General features: G+C 43.0%; 1 protein-coding gene across 2 annotated transcripts in view; it reads left to right on the forward strand.

Moving 5' to 3' along the window:
• The first annotated feature begins 1,922 nt into the window (after positions 1-1,922).
• The window catches only part of LOC123993746 (cationic amino acid transporter 2-like), a 34,036-nt gene continuing 22,810 nt past the window's right edge, over positions 1,923-13,148 (forward strand). The window contains exons 1-4 of one of the 2 annotated variants that reach the window (XM_046296194.1): positions 1,923-2,054; positions 2,714-2,747; positions 3,610-3,784; positions 6,921-7,122. In XM_046296194.1, the coding sequence (XP_046152150.1) occupies positions 3,617-3,784; positions 6,921-7,122 (370 nt within the window). In that variant the 5' untranslated portion in view covers positions 1,923-2,054; positions 2,714-2,747; positions 3,610-3,616. The remainder of the gene's footprint in view (positions 2,055-2,713; positions 2,748-3,609; positions 3,785-6,920; positions 7,123-13,148) is intronic. The other variant, XM_046296195.1, reaches the window with a different exon arrangement.

A 13,148-nucleotide genomic window follows, 5' to 3' on the forward strand; every position in this document is an offset into this window, starting at 1 on the left:
AGTCTGGCTATAGAGACCGGTCGTCACAGACAAACCTGGCTGCCCAGAGAGGACAGTCTGACTATAGAGACCAGTTGTCACAGACTAACCTGGCTGCCCAGAGAGGACAGTCTGGCTATAGAGACCAGTTGTCACAGACTAACCTGGCTGCCCAGAGAGGACAGTCTAACTATAGAGACCGGTTGTCACAGACAAACCTGGCTGCCCAGAGAGGACAGGCTGTGCTCACTCTGCTCCAGGGGAGAGGTAGAGACAGAGCTGTATTTCCTATTACACTGTGACAAAAACCCAGAACTAAGAGAATATTTCTTTCCCAAAATTATAATTCAATACAAAGAATTTTAAACGATAAAATATGTAGAAAAAATCAAATATTTATTGGGTGAAAAGCCAAAATGTGCAGTTTTGGCAGCCAAATATGTGTCCTCCTGCCACAACCTGAGGGACAGCCAGTGAAAAGTGCAAAGTAATGTCGATAATATTTCCCATCTTGTTTTGTTTTGTCTTTCATACCACGTCATGTGTCTTCTCAGTCATGTTGACACTGGTCCACTACCAGGTCATATGTCTTCTCAGTCATGTTGACACTGGTCTACTACCAGGTCATGTGTCTTCTCAGTCATGTTGAGACTGGTCCACTACCAGGTCATGTGTCTTCTCAGTCATGTTGACACTGGTCCACTACCAGGTCATGTGTCTCCTCAGTCATGTTGACACTGGTCTACTACCAGGTCATGTGTCTCCTCAGTCATGTTGACACTGGTCTACTACCAGGTCATGTGTCTTCTCAGTCATGTTGAGACTGCTCCACTACCAGGTCATGTGTCTTCTCAATCATGTTGACACTGGTCCACTACCAGGTCATGTGTCTTCTCAGTCATGTTGACACTGGTCTACTACCACGTCATGTGTCTTCTCAGTCATGTTGAAACTGGTCCACTACCAGGTCATGTGTCTCCTCAGTCATGTTGACACTGGTCTACTACCAGGTCATGTGTCTCCTCAGTCATGTTGACACTGGTCTACTACCAGGTCATGTGTCTTCTCAGTCATGTTGACACTGGTCTACTACCAGGTCATGTGTCTTCTCAGTCATGTTGACACTGGTCTACTACCAGGTCATGTGTCTTCTCAGTCATGTTGACACTGGTCTACTACCACGTCATGTGTCTTCTCAGTCATGTTGACACTGGTCTAATACCATTGCTTTAATGTATTGTTGTTCTCATTAATATTGTTGCTGTAGTTGTTGTTAATGGTAATCCCATGTCCACTACTACTATTATTATTGCTGTTGGTCCCACCATTTATTTATATGTAAATATATACTTTTATTTTATCTTTATTTTTCGATATATATACTTTGACGATATATATACTTTGACGATATATATACTTTGACGATATATATACTTTGACAATATATATACTTTGACGATATATATACTTTGACAACGCTTTCTCTCTTAAAAAAGTTGGAGCATACAATACAGCTCAGTATTTAAAATATTTTTGCTCGTCATTATCAAGGGTGTCAATAGTTATAGACCCCCACTGTATATATTCTCCTTCGAGATAGTGGCATTTGGCTAGGAGATTATTCCCTGGTTCATTCTTACCCCCTCCTTCTCTGTCCCCTCCAATGTAAGGAAGCAACGAGGGGTGGCCCTACAGAATACCCAGTAGAGAGAGAGCGAGAGAGAGAGAGGGAGAGAGACAGAGAGGGAGAGAGAGAGAGAGAGAGAGAGAGAGAGAGAGAGAGAGAGAGAGGGAGAGAGAGAGAGAGAGAGAGAGAGAGAGAGAGAGAGAGAGAGAGAGAGAGAGAGAGAGAGAGAGAGACAGAGAGAGAGAGGAGAGAGAGAGAGAGAGAGAGAGAGAGAGAGAGAGAGAGAGAGAGAGAGAGAGAGAGAGAGAGAGAGAGAGAGAGAGAGAGAGAGAGAGAGAGAGAGAGAGAGAGAGATAGAGAGAGAGAACAGAACAGAACAGGATGGAATGTCTCTGATTGTCAATGTTCCGTCTCAGAACACCTGACAACATAGAACTTCTATCGTAAGGTGAGTACACATTCTATTGATTCACACACCTGTTATTAGATATTAGATTCCTAATTCAGGGTTTTTATATGACATAAATGTTTAATAAACATTTATTTACATGACATACTGTAAATATTTCCTTATTACAGGCTTATCCTATGGATAAAAGTAGTCCGTTTTGGCTAGATATGTGTGTGTGGTAAGTTATTAGAGGTTGTTTAAAAGCCAGAGTCATGTAGCAGGTATGTGCGTGTGGTAAGTTATTAGAGGTTGTGTAAAAGCCAGAGTCATGTAGCAGGTATGTGCGTGTGGTAAGTTATTAGAGGTTGTGTAAAAGCCAGAGTCATGTAGCAGGTATGTGCGTGTGGTAAGTTATTAGAGGTTGTGTAAAAGACAGAGTCATGTAGCAGGTATGTGCGTGTGGTAAGTTATTAGAGGTTGTTTAAAAGCCAGAGTCATGTAGCAGGTATGTGCGTGTGGTAAGTTATTAGAGGTTGTGTAAAAGCCAGAGTCATGTAGCAGGTCAGGGTGTAGCTATAGAACCGTTGGGTATCAGGACTAAAACGACAGGCATCAGCAGTCTTCAGTCAGGCAGGTGATAAAGGACGGGGCATAAAACAAGTGAGTGATTGAAGGAAAGAATAACTAACACTATCATTTGTCTCTCTTAAACACAGCACAGCTCTGTAGCAGGGAATAACTCACAAAGAGGTAAGCAGACAAAAAAAAATATATAAATATATTTATTATTTGGTAGACTAATTATAGTGATTTTGCTGTTTTTAAAAGAAGAAAGCAAGGTTTCCACTCAATGGTGCTGAACTGTTGGAGTTAGTGTGCCTCATGTAAGAATGTTACTGATGGAGACAGTCCACTAAGTAACTCCTGGATTTACAGTAGATTAACAAAGAGCATGGTGGTAGATAGAAGACCTCATAAAATACATTATCAATAACGTTTCTGATATTATACTTCTGATCTTTTAAATACTGTGAGGTACGTCATATAAACTATGTGGTAAAGACAGACAGTTTTACATTGAATTCCAGTGGGGTTTTTCTTTTCTTCAATGTAGCTTTTGAATTGCTAAATCACTAGAAAATAATGTTCTTGAACATCATATAGTTATAAATGATTCAGTGTGAGGGGTGATCTGACAATTATTCACCAACATGTTCACTCATCCATTCTCTCTCTCTGTCTCTCTGTCTCTCCCTCTCTCTCTCTCTCTCTCTCTCTCTCTCTCTCTCTCTCTCTCTCTCTCTCTCTCTCTCTCTCTCTCTCTCTCTCTCTCTCTCTCTCTCTCTCTCTTTCTCTCTCTCTCTCCCTCTCTCTCTCTCCTCTCTCTCTCTCTCTCTCTCTCTCTCTCTCTCTCTCTCTCTCTCTCTCTCTCTCTCTCTCTCTCTCTCTCTCTCTTTCTCTTCTCTCTCTCTCCCTCTCTCCCTCTCTCTCTCCCTCTCTCCCTCTCTCTCTCACTCCCCCCTCCCTGATCCCCTTTTCTCTCTCTACCTTCTCTCATTACATTTCCCCTCTCTTCTTCTCCCAACCCCTAACCCCTAACCCCTGACCCTAGTAGAAGGATGACCTGCCACTTATTGAGCTCCTTTGTACGGAGCCTGTCCAGGAGAAAACCTCTGGAGCCTGAGGGAGAGGAGTCCACTTTCAACCGCTGTCTGACCACCCTGGACCTGGTGGCCCTAGGGGTGGGGAGTACCCTGGGAGCAGGGGTCTACGTTCTCTCTGGAGAGGTATGGATACAACGTCTTCTTAGTTCTTTACCTTAAAACTGTTGAGTTGGTTGCCCTACGGGTAGGGAAACCTTGGGAGCAGTGGAGATGTATGGATATAACTTCTTCTTAGTTCTTTACCTTAACACTGTTGAGTTGGTTGCCCTACGGGTAGGGAAACCTTGGGAGCAGGGGAGATGTATGGATACATATCTGATAGTTGCACTTATCCTCTATCTTTTCTTCACCTTTTTACTTTTTAACATTTTTAACACTTTAACACTTAACCATACATCACACTTCAACGTAACACTTCAACGTTGTTCAGTTACACTTCAACGTTGTTCAGTAACACTTCAACGTTGTTCAGTAACACTTCAACATATCACTTCAACGTAACACTTCAACGTTGTTCAGTAACACTTCAATGTTGTTTAGTAACACTTCAACGTAACACTTCAACGTTGTTCAGTAACACTTCAACGTAACACTTCAACGTAACACTTCAACGTTGTTCAGTAACACTTCAACGTTGTTCAGTAACACTTCAACGTAACACTTCAACGTTGTTCAGTAACACTTCAACGTTGTTCAGTAACACTTCAACATAACACTTCAACGTTGTTCAGTAACACTTCAACGTAACACTTCAACGTTGTTCAGTAACACTTCAACGTTGTTCAGTAACACTTCAACGTATCACTTCAACGTAACATTTCAACGTAACACTTCAACGTAACACTTTAATGTAACACTTCAACGTTGTTCAGTAACACTTCAACGTATCACTTCAACGTTGTTCAGTAACACTTCAACGTAACACTTCAACGTTGTTCAGTAACACTTCAACGTAACACTTCAACGTTGTTCAGTAACACTTCAACGTAACACTTCAACGTATCACTTCAACGTAACACTTCAACATAACACTTCAACGTTGTTCAGTAACACTTCAACATTGTTGAGTAACACTTCAACATTGTTCAGTAACACTTCAACATAACACTTCAACGTTGTTCAGTAACACTTCAACATTGTTCAGTAACACTTCAACATTGTTCAGTAACACTTCAACATTGTTCAGTAACACTTCAACATAACACTTCAACGTTGTTCAGTAACACTTCAACGTTGTTCAGTAACACTTCAACATAACACTTCAACGTTGTTCAGTAACACTTCAACATAACACTTCAACATAACACTTCAACGTAACACTTCAACGTAACACTTTAACACTATAGTGAGGGCGGCAAAACATAGTAATGGTTCAGTTTGTGATAAAAGCACCTCATTTGGCAGATGTGTAGATTCATGTTTTATAAAAATATTTAGATATCGATCCATCTCAGGTTTGACCCCTTGGAAGAGGGGGGTGACACCCATCTGAAAAATAATTGTCACGTTCTGACCTTTATTTCCTTTGTTTTGTCATTATTTAGTATGGTCAGGGCGTGAGTTGGGGTGGGCAGTCTATGTTTGTTTTTCTATGATTTGGGGTTTTCTATGTTTCGGCCTAGTATGGTTCTCAATCAGTGGCAGGTGTCATTAGTTGTCTCTGATTGGGGAATCATACTTAGGTAGCCTGGGTTGCACTGTTTGTTTGTGGGTGATTGTCTATGTTGATTGCTTGTTTCAGCGCAGTTCGCATTAGCTTCACGGTTGTTATTTCGTTTATTGTTTTTGTATAGGGTTTCAGTGTTCAGAGTTTTCTTTATTAAAATGAATGATGAACACATACCACGACGCGTTTTGGTCCTCCGATCCATCGCGCCTCTTCAGATGAAGAGATAATAACGGTTGAATACTATATGTTAAGACACACTTCAACTATTTTTGAAAACATCCCGTTGAAAAACAACATGTACAAATACAGTAAGTAACCTTAAGGCTAGAAACATTGGTGCCCTCTGATGTCATCGGCCTTTCTTCTTGCTAAGCCCCCCCCTCCCCCCCCCTTTTGTGCCATGTCATGAGGATACCTGGACCACCTATCGAGATGAGACTTTTGTTCAGTAAATCAGGTGTGAAATGAGGTGAAAATGAGACTGGAGTTTCACTTTTAATGAATAAACATATCCAGGAAGGTTCAGTTTGGGATTAACCTTGATGCAGGTTCAACAGCACAGGACTGACAGGAACGACTCTTGACAGGAATGATACATTGACCTAAAGCAAGGAGGGGGGATGCTCTGATGGTAAATGATGAAGACATTGGCAAAATGTGGTGCTTTTCTTTTCTTCTCACAAAATAAACAATCGTTAAGAACATTTTAGTTTAGACGCCTGAACACCGTAACCCTTCAACACTTAAAGGATCATTTAGTTTTTTTTACAACCAAGTCTCTATTTTGATGTAAATGGAATGTTACACAAGGGTGCAATTTACCCCAACCAGCGATTCACTTGATGTGCTGTTTGGGTGCTCTGAAAAAACATGAACAAAAACAACCAAATATGTCATTTTAGAAACGAAAATGGTCTCAGTAGAGTGATACAGGTCTCTAGATGTTGTACACATGAAAGTGTGTCATTCCGAACTTTATCCGCAACGTAACGTTGCGATTCGAGTGATTTGTCTCCGTCCATTCTAGCAGCAGTCTACACGGAGAATGGAACAGCTAGATAGGGAAACAGCTTGAGTTACACACAATGGAATATAATATATAATATATATATATATATATAATATAAATCTATAATATATAATGCACAATGGGGATGAGGAAGTGAATTGCTGGTTGAGGTAAAAAAAAAAAAAAAAAGTGAAATTGTAAAAAAAAATGGACCTTTCGAAAACATGCCATTTACATACATTTTGTTTTAGATTGCTCATAAAAAGTTAAAATTCTCCTTTAAAATGCTCCTGATCCACTTTGAATTTCCTTAAGATTATGTATTTCTATCTATCTCATCTAATGAAAGTCACTATACAAATGTAAATATATGATTTGCTATCATGATTTTCAGATGACTCCGAAATGTTTGTTTCTCTCTAGGTTTCTTCTTAGGTTCCTTCCTTCTCAGGGAGTTTTCCGTGGCCAATGGGCTTCTTCTTCTGCATTGCTTGCACTTTGGGGTTTTGGCATCTAGAAACTGTTGATGTAAAAAGAGCTTTATAAAATCAATGTTATTGATTGATTGTCATGTTTATCAGGTTGCTAGGACGTCGTCAGGTCCCAGCATCATCATATCCTTCTTCATCGCTGCCGTGGCCTCCGTCTTTGCCGGCTTGTGCTACGCTGAGTTCGGGGCCCGCGTCCCCAAAACGGGGTCTGCGTATCTGTACAGCTATGTGACGGTGGGAGAGCTACTGGCGTTTATTACCGGGTGGAATCTGTTGCTGTCCTACGTCATTGGTAAGATACAACAATATATTACTTCCTTCTAGTTCAGGCTGATTCTTCCTTCTAGTTCCTATCTGATCTACACTCACCGGCCAGTTTATTAGGTACACCACCTCGTTCACAAAAATGGATCGCTCCTACAGCAAGTGAGTCACGTGGCCGTGGCTTTTTATATAAAGCAGGCAGACAGGCATTGAGTCATTCAGGTACTGTTTCAATGAACTTTAGAATGGACCAAACGACTGACCTAAGCGCCTTTGAGCGTGGTATGATCGTCTGTGTCAGGCGCACAGTATCCAGTATCTCCAAAATTTCCGCTCTCCTGGGGTTTTCACGCACGACAGTGTCTAGGGTTTACCGAGGACGCTACGACAAACAACAAACATCCAGTCAGCGGCCGTCCTGTGGGGGCGGTCCTGTGGGGGCGGTCCTGTGGGGGCGGTCCTGTGGGGGCGGTCCTGTGGGGGCGGTCCTGTAGTTGATGAAAGATTGAAGGAGAATGGCAAGGACCATGCAAGCTAACAGGCGGGACACGAACAGACAGATTCCACTGGATGTCATAAGGTGAATGCACCAATTTGTAAGTCGCTCTGGATAAGAGCGTCTGCTAAATGACTTAAATGTAAATGTAAATGTATAACGGCCCAGTACAACAGTGGTGGGCAGAACAACAGCTCAGAACGCACAACTCGTCGATTCTTGTCACGGTGGGCTACTGCAGCAGACGACCACACCGGGTTCCACACCTATCAGCTAAAAACCAGAAGAACTGGCTCCAGTGGGCAACGCCATCATCAACACTGGACAACTGAGGAGTGGAAAAACATCGCCTGGAATATGACAGTGAGTTTAGTTTACTTCAGTGGCCTGGTCAGTCCCCAGACCTGGTCAGTCCCCAGACTTGGTCAGTCCCCAGACCTGGTCAGTCCCCAGACCTGGTCAGTCCCCAGACCTCAAACCCAATAAAACATCCTTAGGATGTGACGGAACGGGCTGTTCGCAGCATGAATATTCCACCGTCCAATCAGCAGCAGCTGCATAATGCCATCACGTCAGCATGGACCAACATCCCTGTGGAACATTTCCGACACCTTGTAGAATACTGAAGAATTTAGGCTGTGATCTTTATTGAGGCATGTTTATAATGTTGTTAGTATAACTGCTGTGACGATAAACACTTTGGCTCAGTGCATCGGAACACTGAGAACCATAAATGATCAACCATAAATCAAGAAGAACAAGAATCCAATGTCTTCCCTTAACCTTTGATCTCTGACTTTAACCTCCTGCAGTAAAACAGTGATTCACCATCATCCATTTATTGGCTCCAGTCCAGAGCTATAGACAGCATATATATATATACAGTGCCTTGCGAAAGTATTTGGCCCCCTTGATTTGTCTTCCAACAAGACAATGATCCAAAACATAAAGCAAAATCTACAATGGAATGGTTCAAAAATAAACATATCCAGGTGTTAGAATGGCCAAGTCAAAGTCCAGACCTGAATCCAATCGAGAATCTGTGGAAAGAACTGAAAACTGCTGTTCACAAATGCTCTCCATCCAACCTCACTGAGCTTGAGCTGTTTTGCAAGGAGGAATGGGAAAAATTTTCAGTCTCTCGATGTGCAAAACTGATAGAGACATACCCCAAGCGACTTACAGCTGTAATCACAGAAAAAGGTGGCGCTACAAAGTCTTAACTTAAGGGGGCTGAATAATTTTGCACGCCCAATTTTTCAGTTTTGGTTTGTTAAAAAAGTTTGAAATATCCAATAAATGTCGTTCCACTTCATGATTGTGTCCCACTTGTTGTTGATTCTTCACAAAAAAATAAAGTTTTATATCTCTATGTTTGAAGCCTGAAATGTGGCAAAAGGTCGCAAAGTTCAAGGGGGCCGAATACTTTCGCAAGGCACTGTATACTTCTCTCAAGAGAAGACTGGCTATTTGCACACTGCCCAGAAAATGAGGTGGAAACTGAGCTGCACTTCCTAACCTCCTGCCAAATATATGACCATATTAGAGACACATATTTCCCTCAGATTACACAGAGGCAGAGAGAGAGAGAGAGAGATGTAGAGAGCGAGAGAGGCAGAGAGAGAATTCTGCAAAAATATCCTCAAGTGTACAACCCCAAATAATACATGCAGAGCAGAATTAGGCCGATACCCGCTAATTATCAAAATCTAGAAAAGGGCCGTTAAATTCTACAACCACCTAAAAGGAAGCGATTCCCAAACCTTACATAACAAAGCCATCACCTACAGAGAGATTAACCTGGAGAAGAGTCCCCTAAGCAAGCTGGTCCCCAGGACAGCAGCACAATTAGACCCAACCAAATCATGATAAAACAAAAATATAATCACTTGACATATTGGAAAGAATTACCCCCCCCAAAATCAGAGCAACTATAATGATATTTGGCCCTAAACAGAGAGTACACAGTGGATACCTGACCACTGTGACTGACCCTAAACAGAGAGTACTCAGGGAATACCTGACCACTGTGACTGACCCTATAAACAGTGAGTACACAGGGAATACCTGACCACTGTGACTGACCCTAAACAGTGAGTACACAGTGAATACCTGACCACTGTGACTGACCCTAAACAGAGAGTACACAGTGGATACCTGACCACTGTGACTGACCCTAAACAGAGAGTACACAGTGAATACCTGACCACTGTGACTGACCCTAAACAGAGAGTACACAGTGGATACCTGACCACTGTGACTGACCCTAAACAGAGAGTACACAGTGGATACCTGACCACTGTGACTGACCCTATTTTTTTAATTATTTTTTTTCACCTTTATTTAACCAGGTAGGCTAGTTGAGAACAAGTTCTCATTTGCAACTGCGACCTGGCCAAGATAAAGCATAGCAGTGTGAACAGACAACACAGAGTTACACATGGAATAAACAATTAACAAGTCAATAACACAGTAGAAAAAATGGGCAGTCTATATACAATGTGTGCAAAAGGCATGAGGAGGTAGGCGAATAATACAATTTTGCAGATTAACACTGGAGTAATAAATGATCAGATGGTCATGTACAGGTAGAGATATTGGTGTGCAAAAGAGCAGAAAAGTAAATAAATAAAAACAGTATAAAAACAGAATGGGAATGAGGTAGGTGAAAATGGGTGGGCTATTTTCCTATAGACTATGTACAGCTGCAGCGATCGGTTAGCTGCTCGGATAGCTGATGTTTGAAGTTGGTGAGGGAGATAAAAGTCTCCAACTTCAGCGATTTTTGCAATTCGTTCCAGTCACAGGCAGCAGAGTACTGGAACGAAAGGCGGCCAAATGAGGTGTTGGGTTTAGGGATGATCAGTGAGATACACCTGCTGGAGCGCGTGCTACGGATGGGTGTTGCCATCGTGACCAGTGAACTGAGATAAGGCGGAGCTTTACCTAGCATGGACTTGTAGATGACCTGGAGCCAGTGGGTCTGGCGACAAATATGTAGTGAGGGCCAGCCGACTAGAGCATACAAGTCGCAGTGGTGGGTGGTATAAGGTGCTTTAGTGACAAAACGGATGGCACTGTGATAGACTGCATCCAGTTTGCTGAGTAGAGTGTTGGAAGCCATTTTGTAGATGACATCGCCGAAGTCGAGGATCGGTAGGATAGTCAGTTTTACTAGGGTAAGCTTGGCAGCGTGAGTGAAGGAGGCTTTTTTGCGGAATAGGAAGCCGACTCTTGATTTGATTTTCGATTGGAGATGTTTGATGTGAGTCTGGAAGGAGAGTTTGCAGTCTAGCCAGACACCTAGGTACTTATAGATGTCCACATATTCAAGGTCGGAACCATCCAGGGTGGTGATGCTAGTCGGGCATGCGGGTGCAGGCAGCGATCGGTTGAAAAGCATGCATTTGGTTTTACTCGCGTTTAAGAGCAGTTGGAGGCCACGGAAGGAGTGCTGTATGGCATTGAAGCTCGTTTGGAGGTTAGATAGCACAGTGTCCAATGACGGGCCGAAAGTATATAGAATGGTGTCGTCTGCGTAGAGGTGGATCAGGGAATCGCCCGCAGCAAGAGCAACATCATTGATATATACAGAGAAAAGAGTCGGCCCGAGAATTGAACCCTGTGGCACCCCCATAGAGACTGCCAGAGGACCGGACAGCATGCCCTCCGATTTGACACACTGAACTCTGTCTGCAAAGTAATTGGTGAACCAGGCAAGGCAGTCATCCGAAAAACAGAGAGTACACAGGCTGTGACTGAGTCTGCCATCCTAAACAGAGAGTACACAGTGAATACCTGACCACTGTGACTGACCCTAAACAGAGAGTACACAGTGGATACCTGACCACTGTGACTGACCCTAAACAGAGAGTACACAGTGAATACCTGACCACTGTGACTGACCCTAAACAGAGAGTACACAGTGAATACCTGACCACTGTGACTGACCCTAAACAGAGACCACTGTACACCCTAAACAGTGAATACCTGACCACTGTGACTGACCCTAAACAGAGAGTACACAGTGGATACCTGACCACTGTGACTGACCCTAAACAGAGAGTACACAGTGGATACCTGACCACTGTGACTGACCCTATTTTTTATTATTTTTATTTCACCTTTATTTAACCAGGTAGGCTAGTTGAGAACACCTTTATTTAACCAGGTAGGCTAGTTGAGAACACCTTTATTTAACCAGGTAGGCTAGTTGAGAACAAGTTCTCATTTGCAACTGCGACCTGGCCAAGATAAAGCATAGCAGTGTGAACAGACAACACAGAGTTACACATGGAATAAACAATTAACAAGTCAATAACACAGTAGAAAAAATGGGCAGTCTATATACAATGTGTGCAAAAGGCATGAGAAGGTAGGCGAATAATACAATTTTGCAGATTAACACTGGAGTGATAAATGATCAGATGGTCATGTACAGGTAGAGATATTGGTGTGCAAAAGAGCAGAAAAGTAAATAAATAAAAACAGTATAAAAACAGTATGGGAATGAGGTAGGTGAAAATGGGTGGGCTATTTTCCTATAGACTATGTACAGCTGCAGCGATCGGTTAGCTGCTCGGATAGCTGATGTTTGAAGTTGGTGAGGGAGATAAAAGTCTCCAACTTCAGCGATTTTTGCAATTAGTTCCAGTCACAGGCAGCAGAGTACTGGAACGAAAGGCGGCCAAATGAGGTGTTGGCTTTAGGGATGATCAGTGAGATACACCTGCTGGAGCGCGTGCTACGGATGGGTGTTGCCATCGTGACCAGTGAACTGAGATAAGGCGGAGCTTTACCTAGCATGGACTTGTAGATAACCTGGAGCCAGTGGGTCTGGCGACGAATATGTATTGAGGGCCAGCCGACTAGAGCATACAAGTCGCAGTGGTGGGTGGTATAAGGTGCTTTAGTGACAAAACGGATGGCACTGTGATAGACTGCATCCAGTTTGCTGAGTAGAGTGTTGGAAGCCATTTTGTAGATGACATCGCCGAAGTCGAGGATCGGTAGGATAGTCAGTTTTACTAGGGTAAGCTTGGCAGCGTGAGTGAAGGAGGCTTTGTTGCGGAATAGGAAGCCGACTCTTGATTTGATTTTCGATTGGAGATGTTTGATGTGAGTCTGGAAGGAGAGTTTGCAGTCTAGCCAGACACCTAGGTACTTATAGATGTCCACATATTCAAGGTCGGAACCATCCAGGGTGGTGATGCTAGTCGGGCATGCGGGTGCAGGCAGCGATCGGTTGAAAAGCATGCATTTGGTTTTACTCGCGTTTAAGAGCAATTGGAGGCCACGGAAGGAGTGCTGTATGGCATTGAAGCTCGTTTGGAGGTTAGATAGCACAGTGTCCAATGACGGGCCGAAAGTATATAGAATGGTGTCGTCTGCGTAGAGGTGGATCAGGGAATCGCCCGCAGCAAGAGCAACATCATTGATATATACAGAGAAAAGAGTCGGCCCGAGAATTGAACCCTGTGGCACCCCCATAGAGACTGCCAGAGGACCGGACAGCATGCCCTCCGATTTGACACACTGAACTCTGTCTGCAAAGTAAT

Source organism: Oncorhynchus gorbuscha, linkage group LG13 (genome assembly GCF_021184085.1).
Source record: "Oncorhynchus gorbuscha isolate QuinsamMale2020 ecotype Even-year linkage group LG13, OgorEven_v1.0, whole genome shotgun sequence".
NCBI lineage: Eukaryota > Metazoa > Chordata > Actinopteri > Salmoniformes > Salmonidae > Oncorhynchus > Oncorhynchus gorbuscha.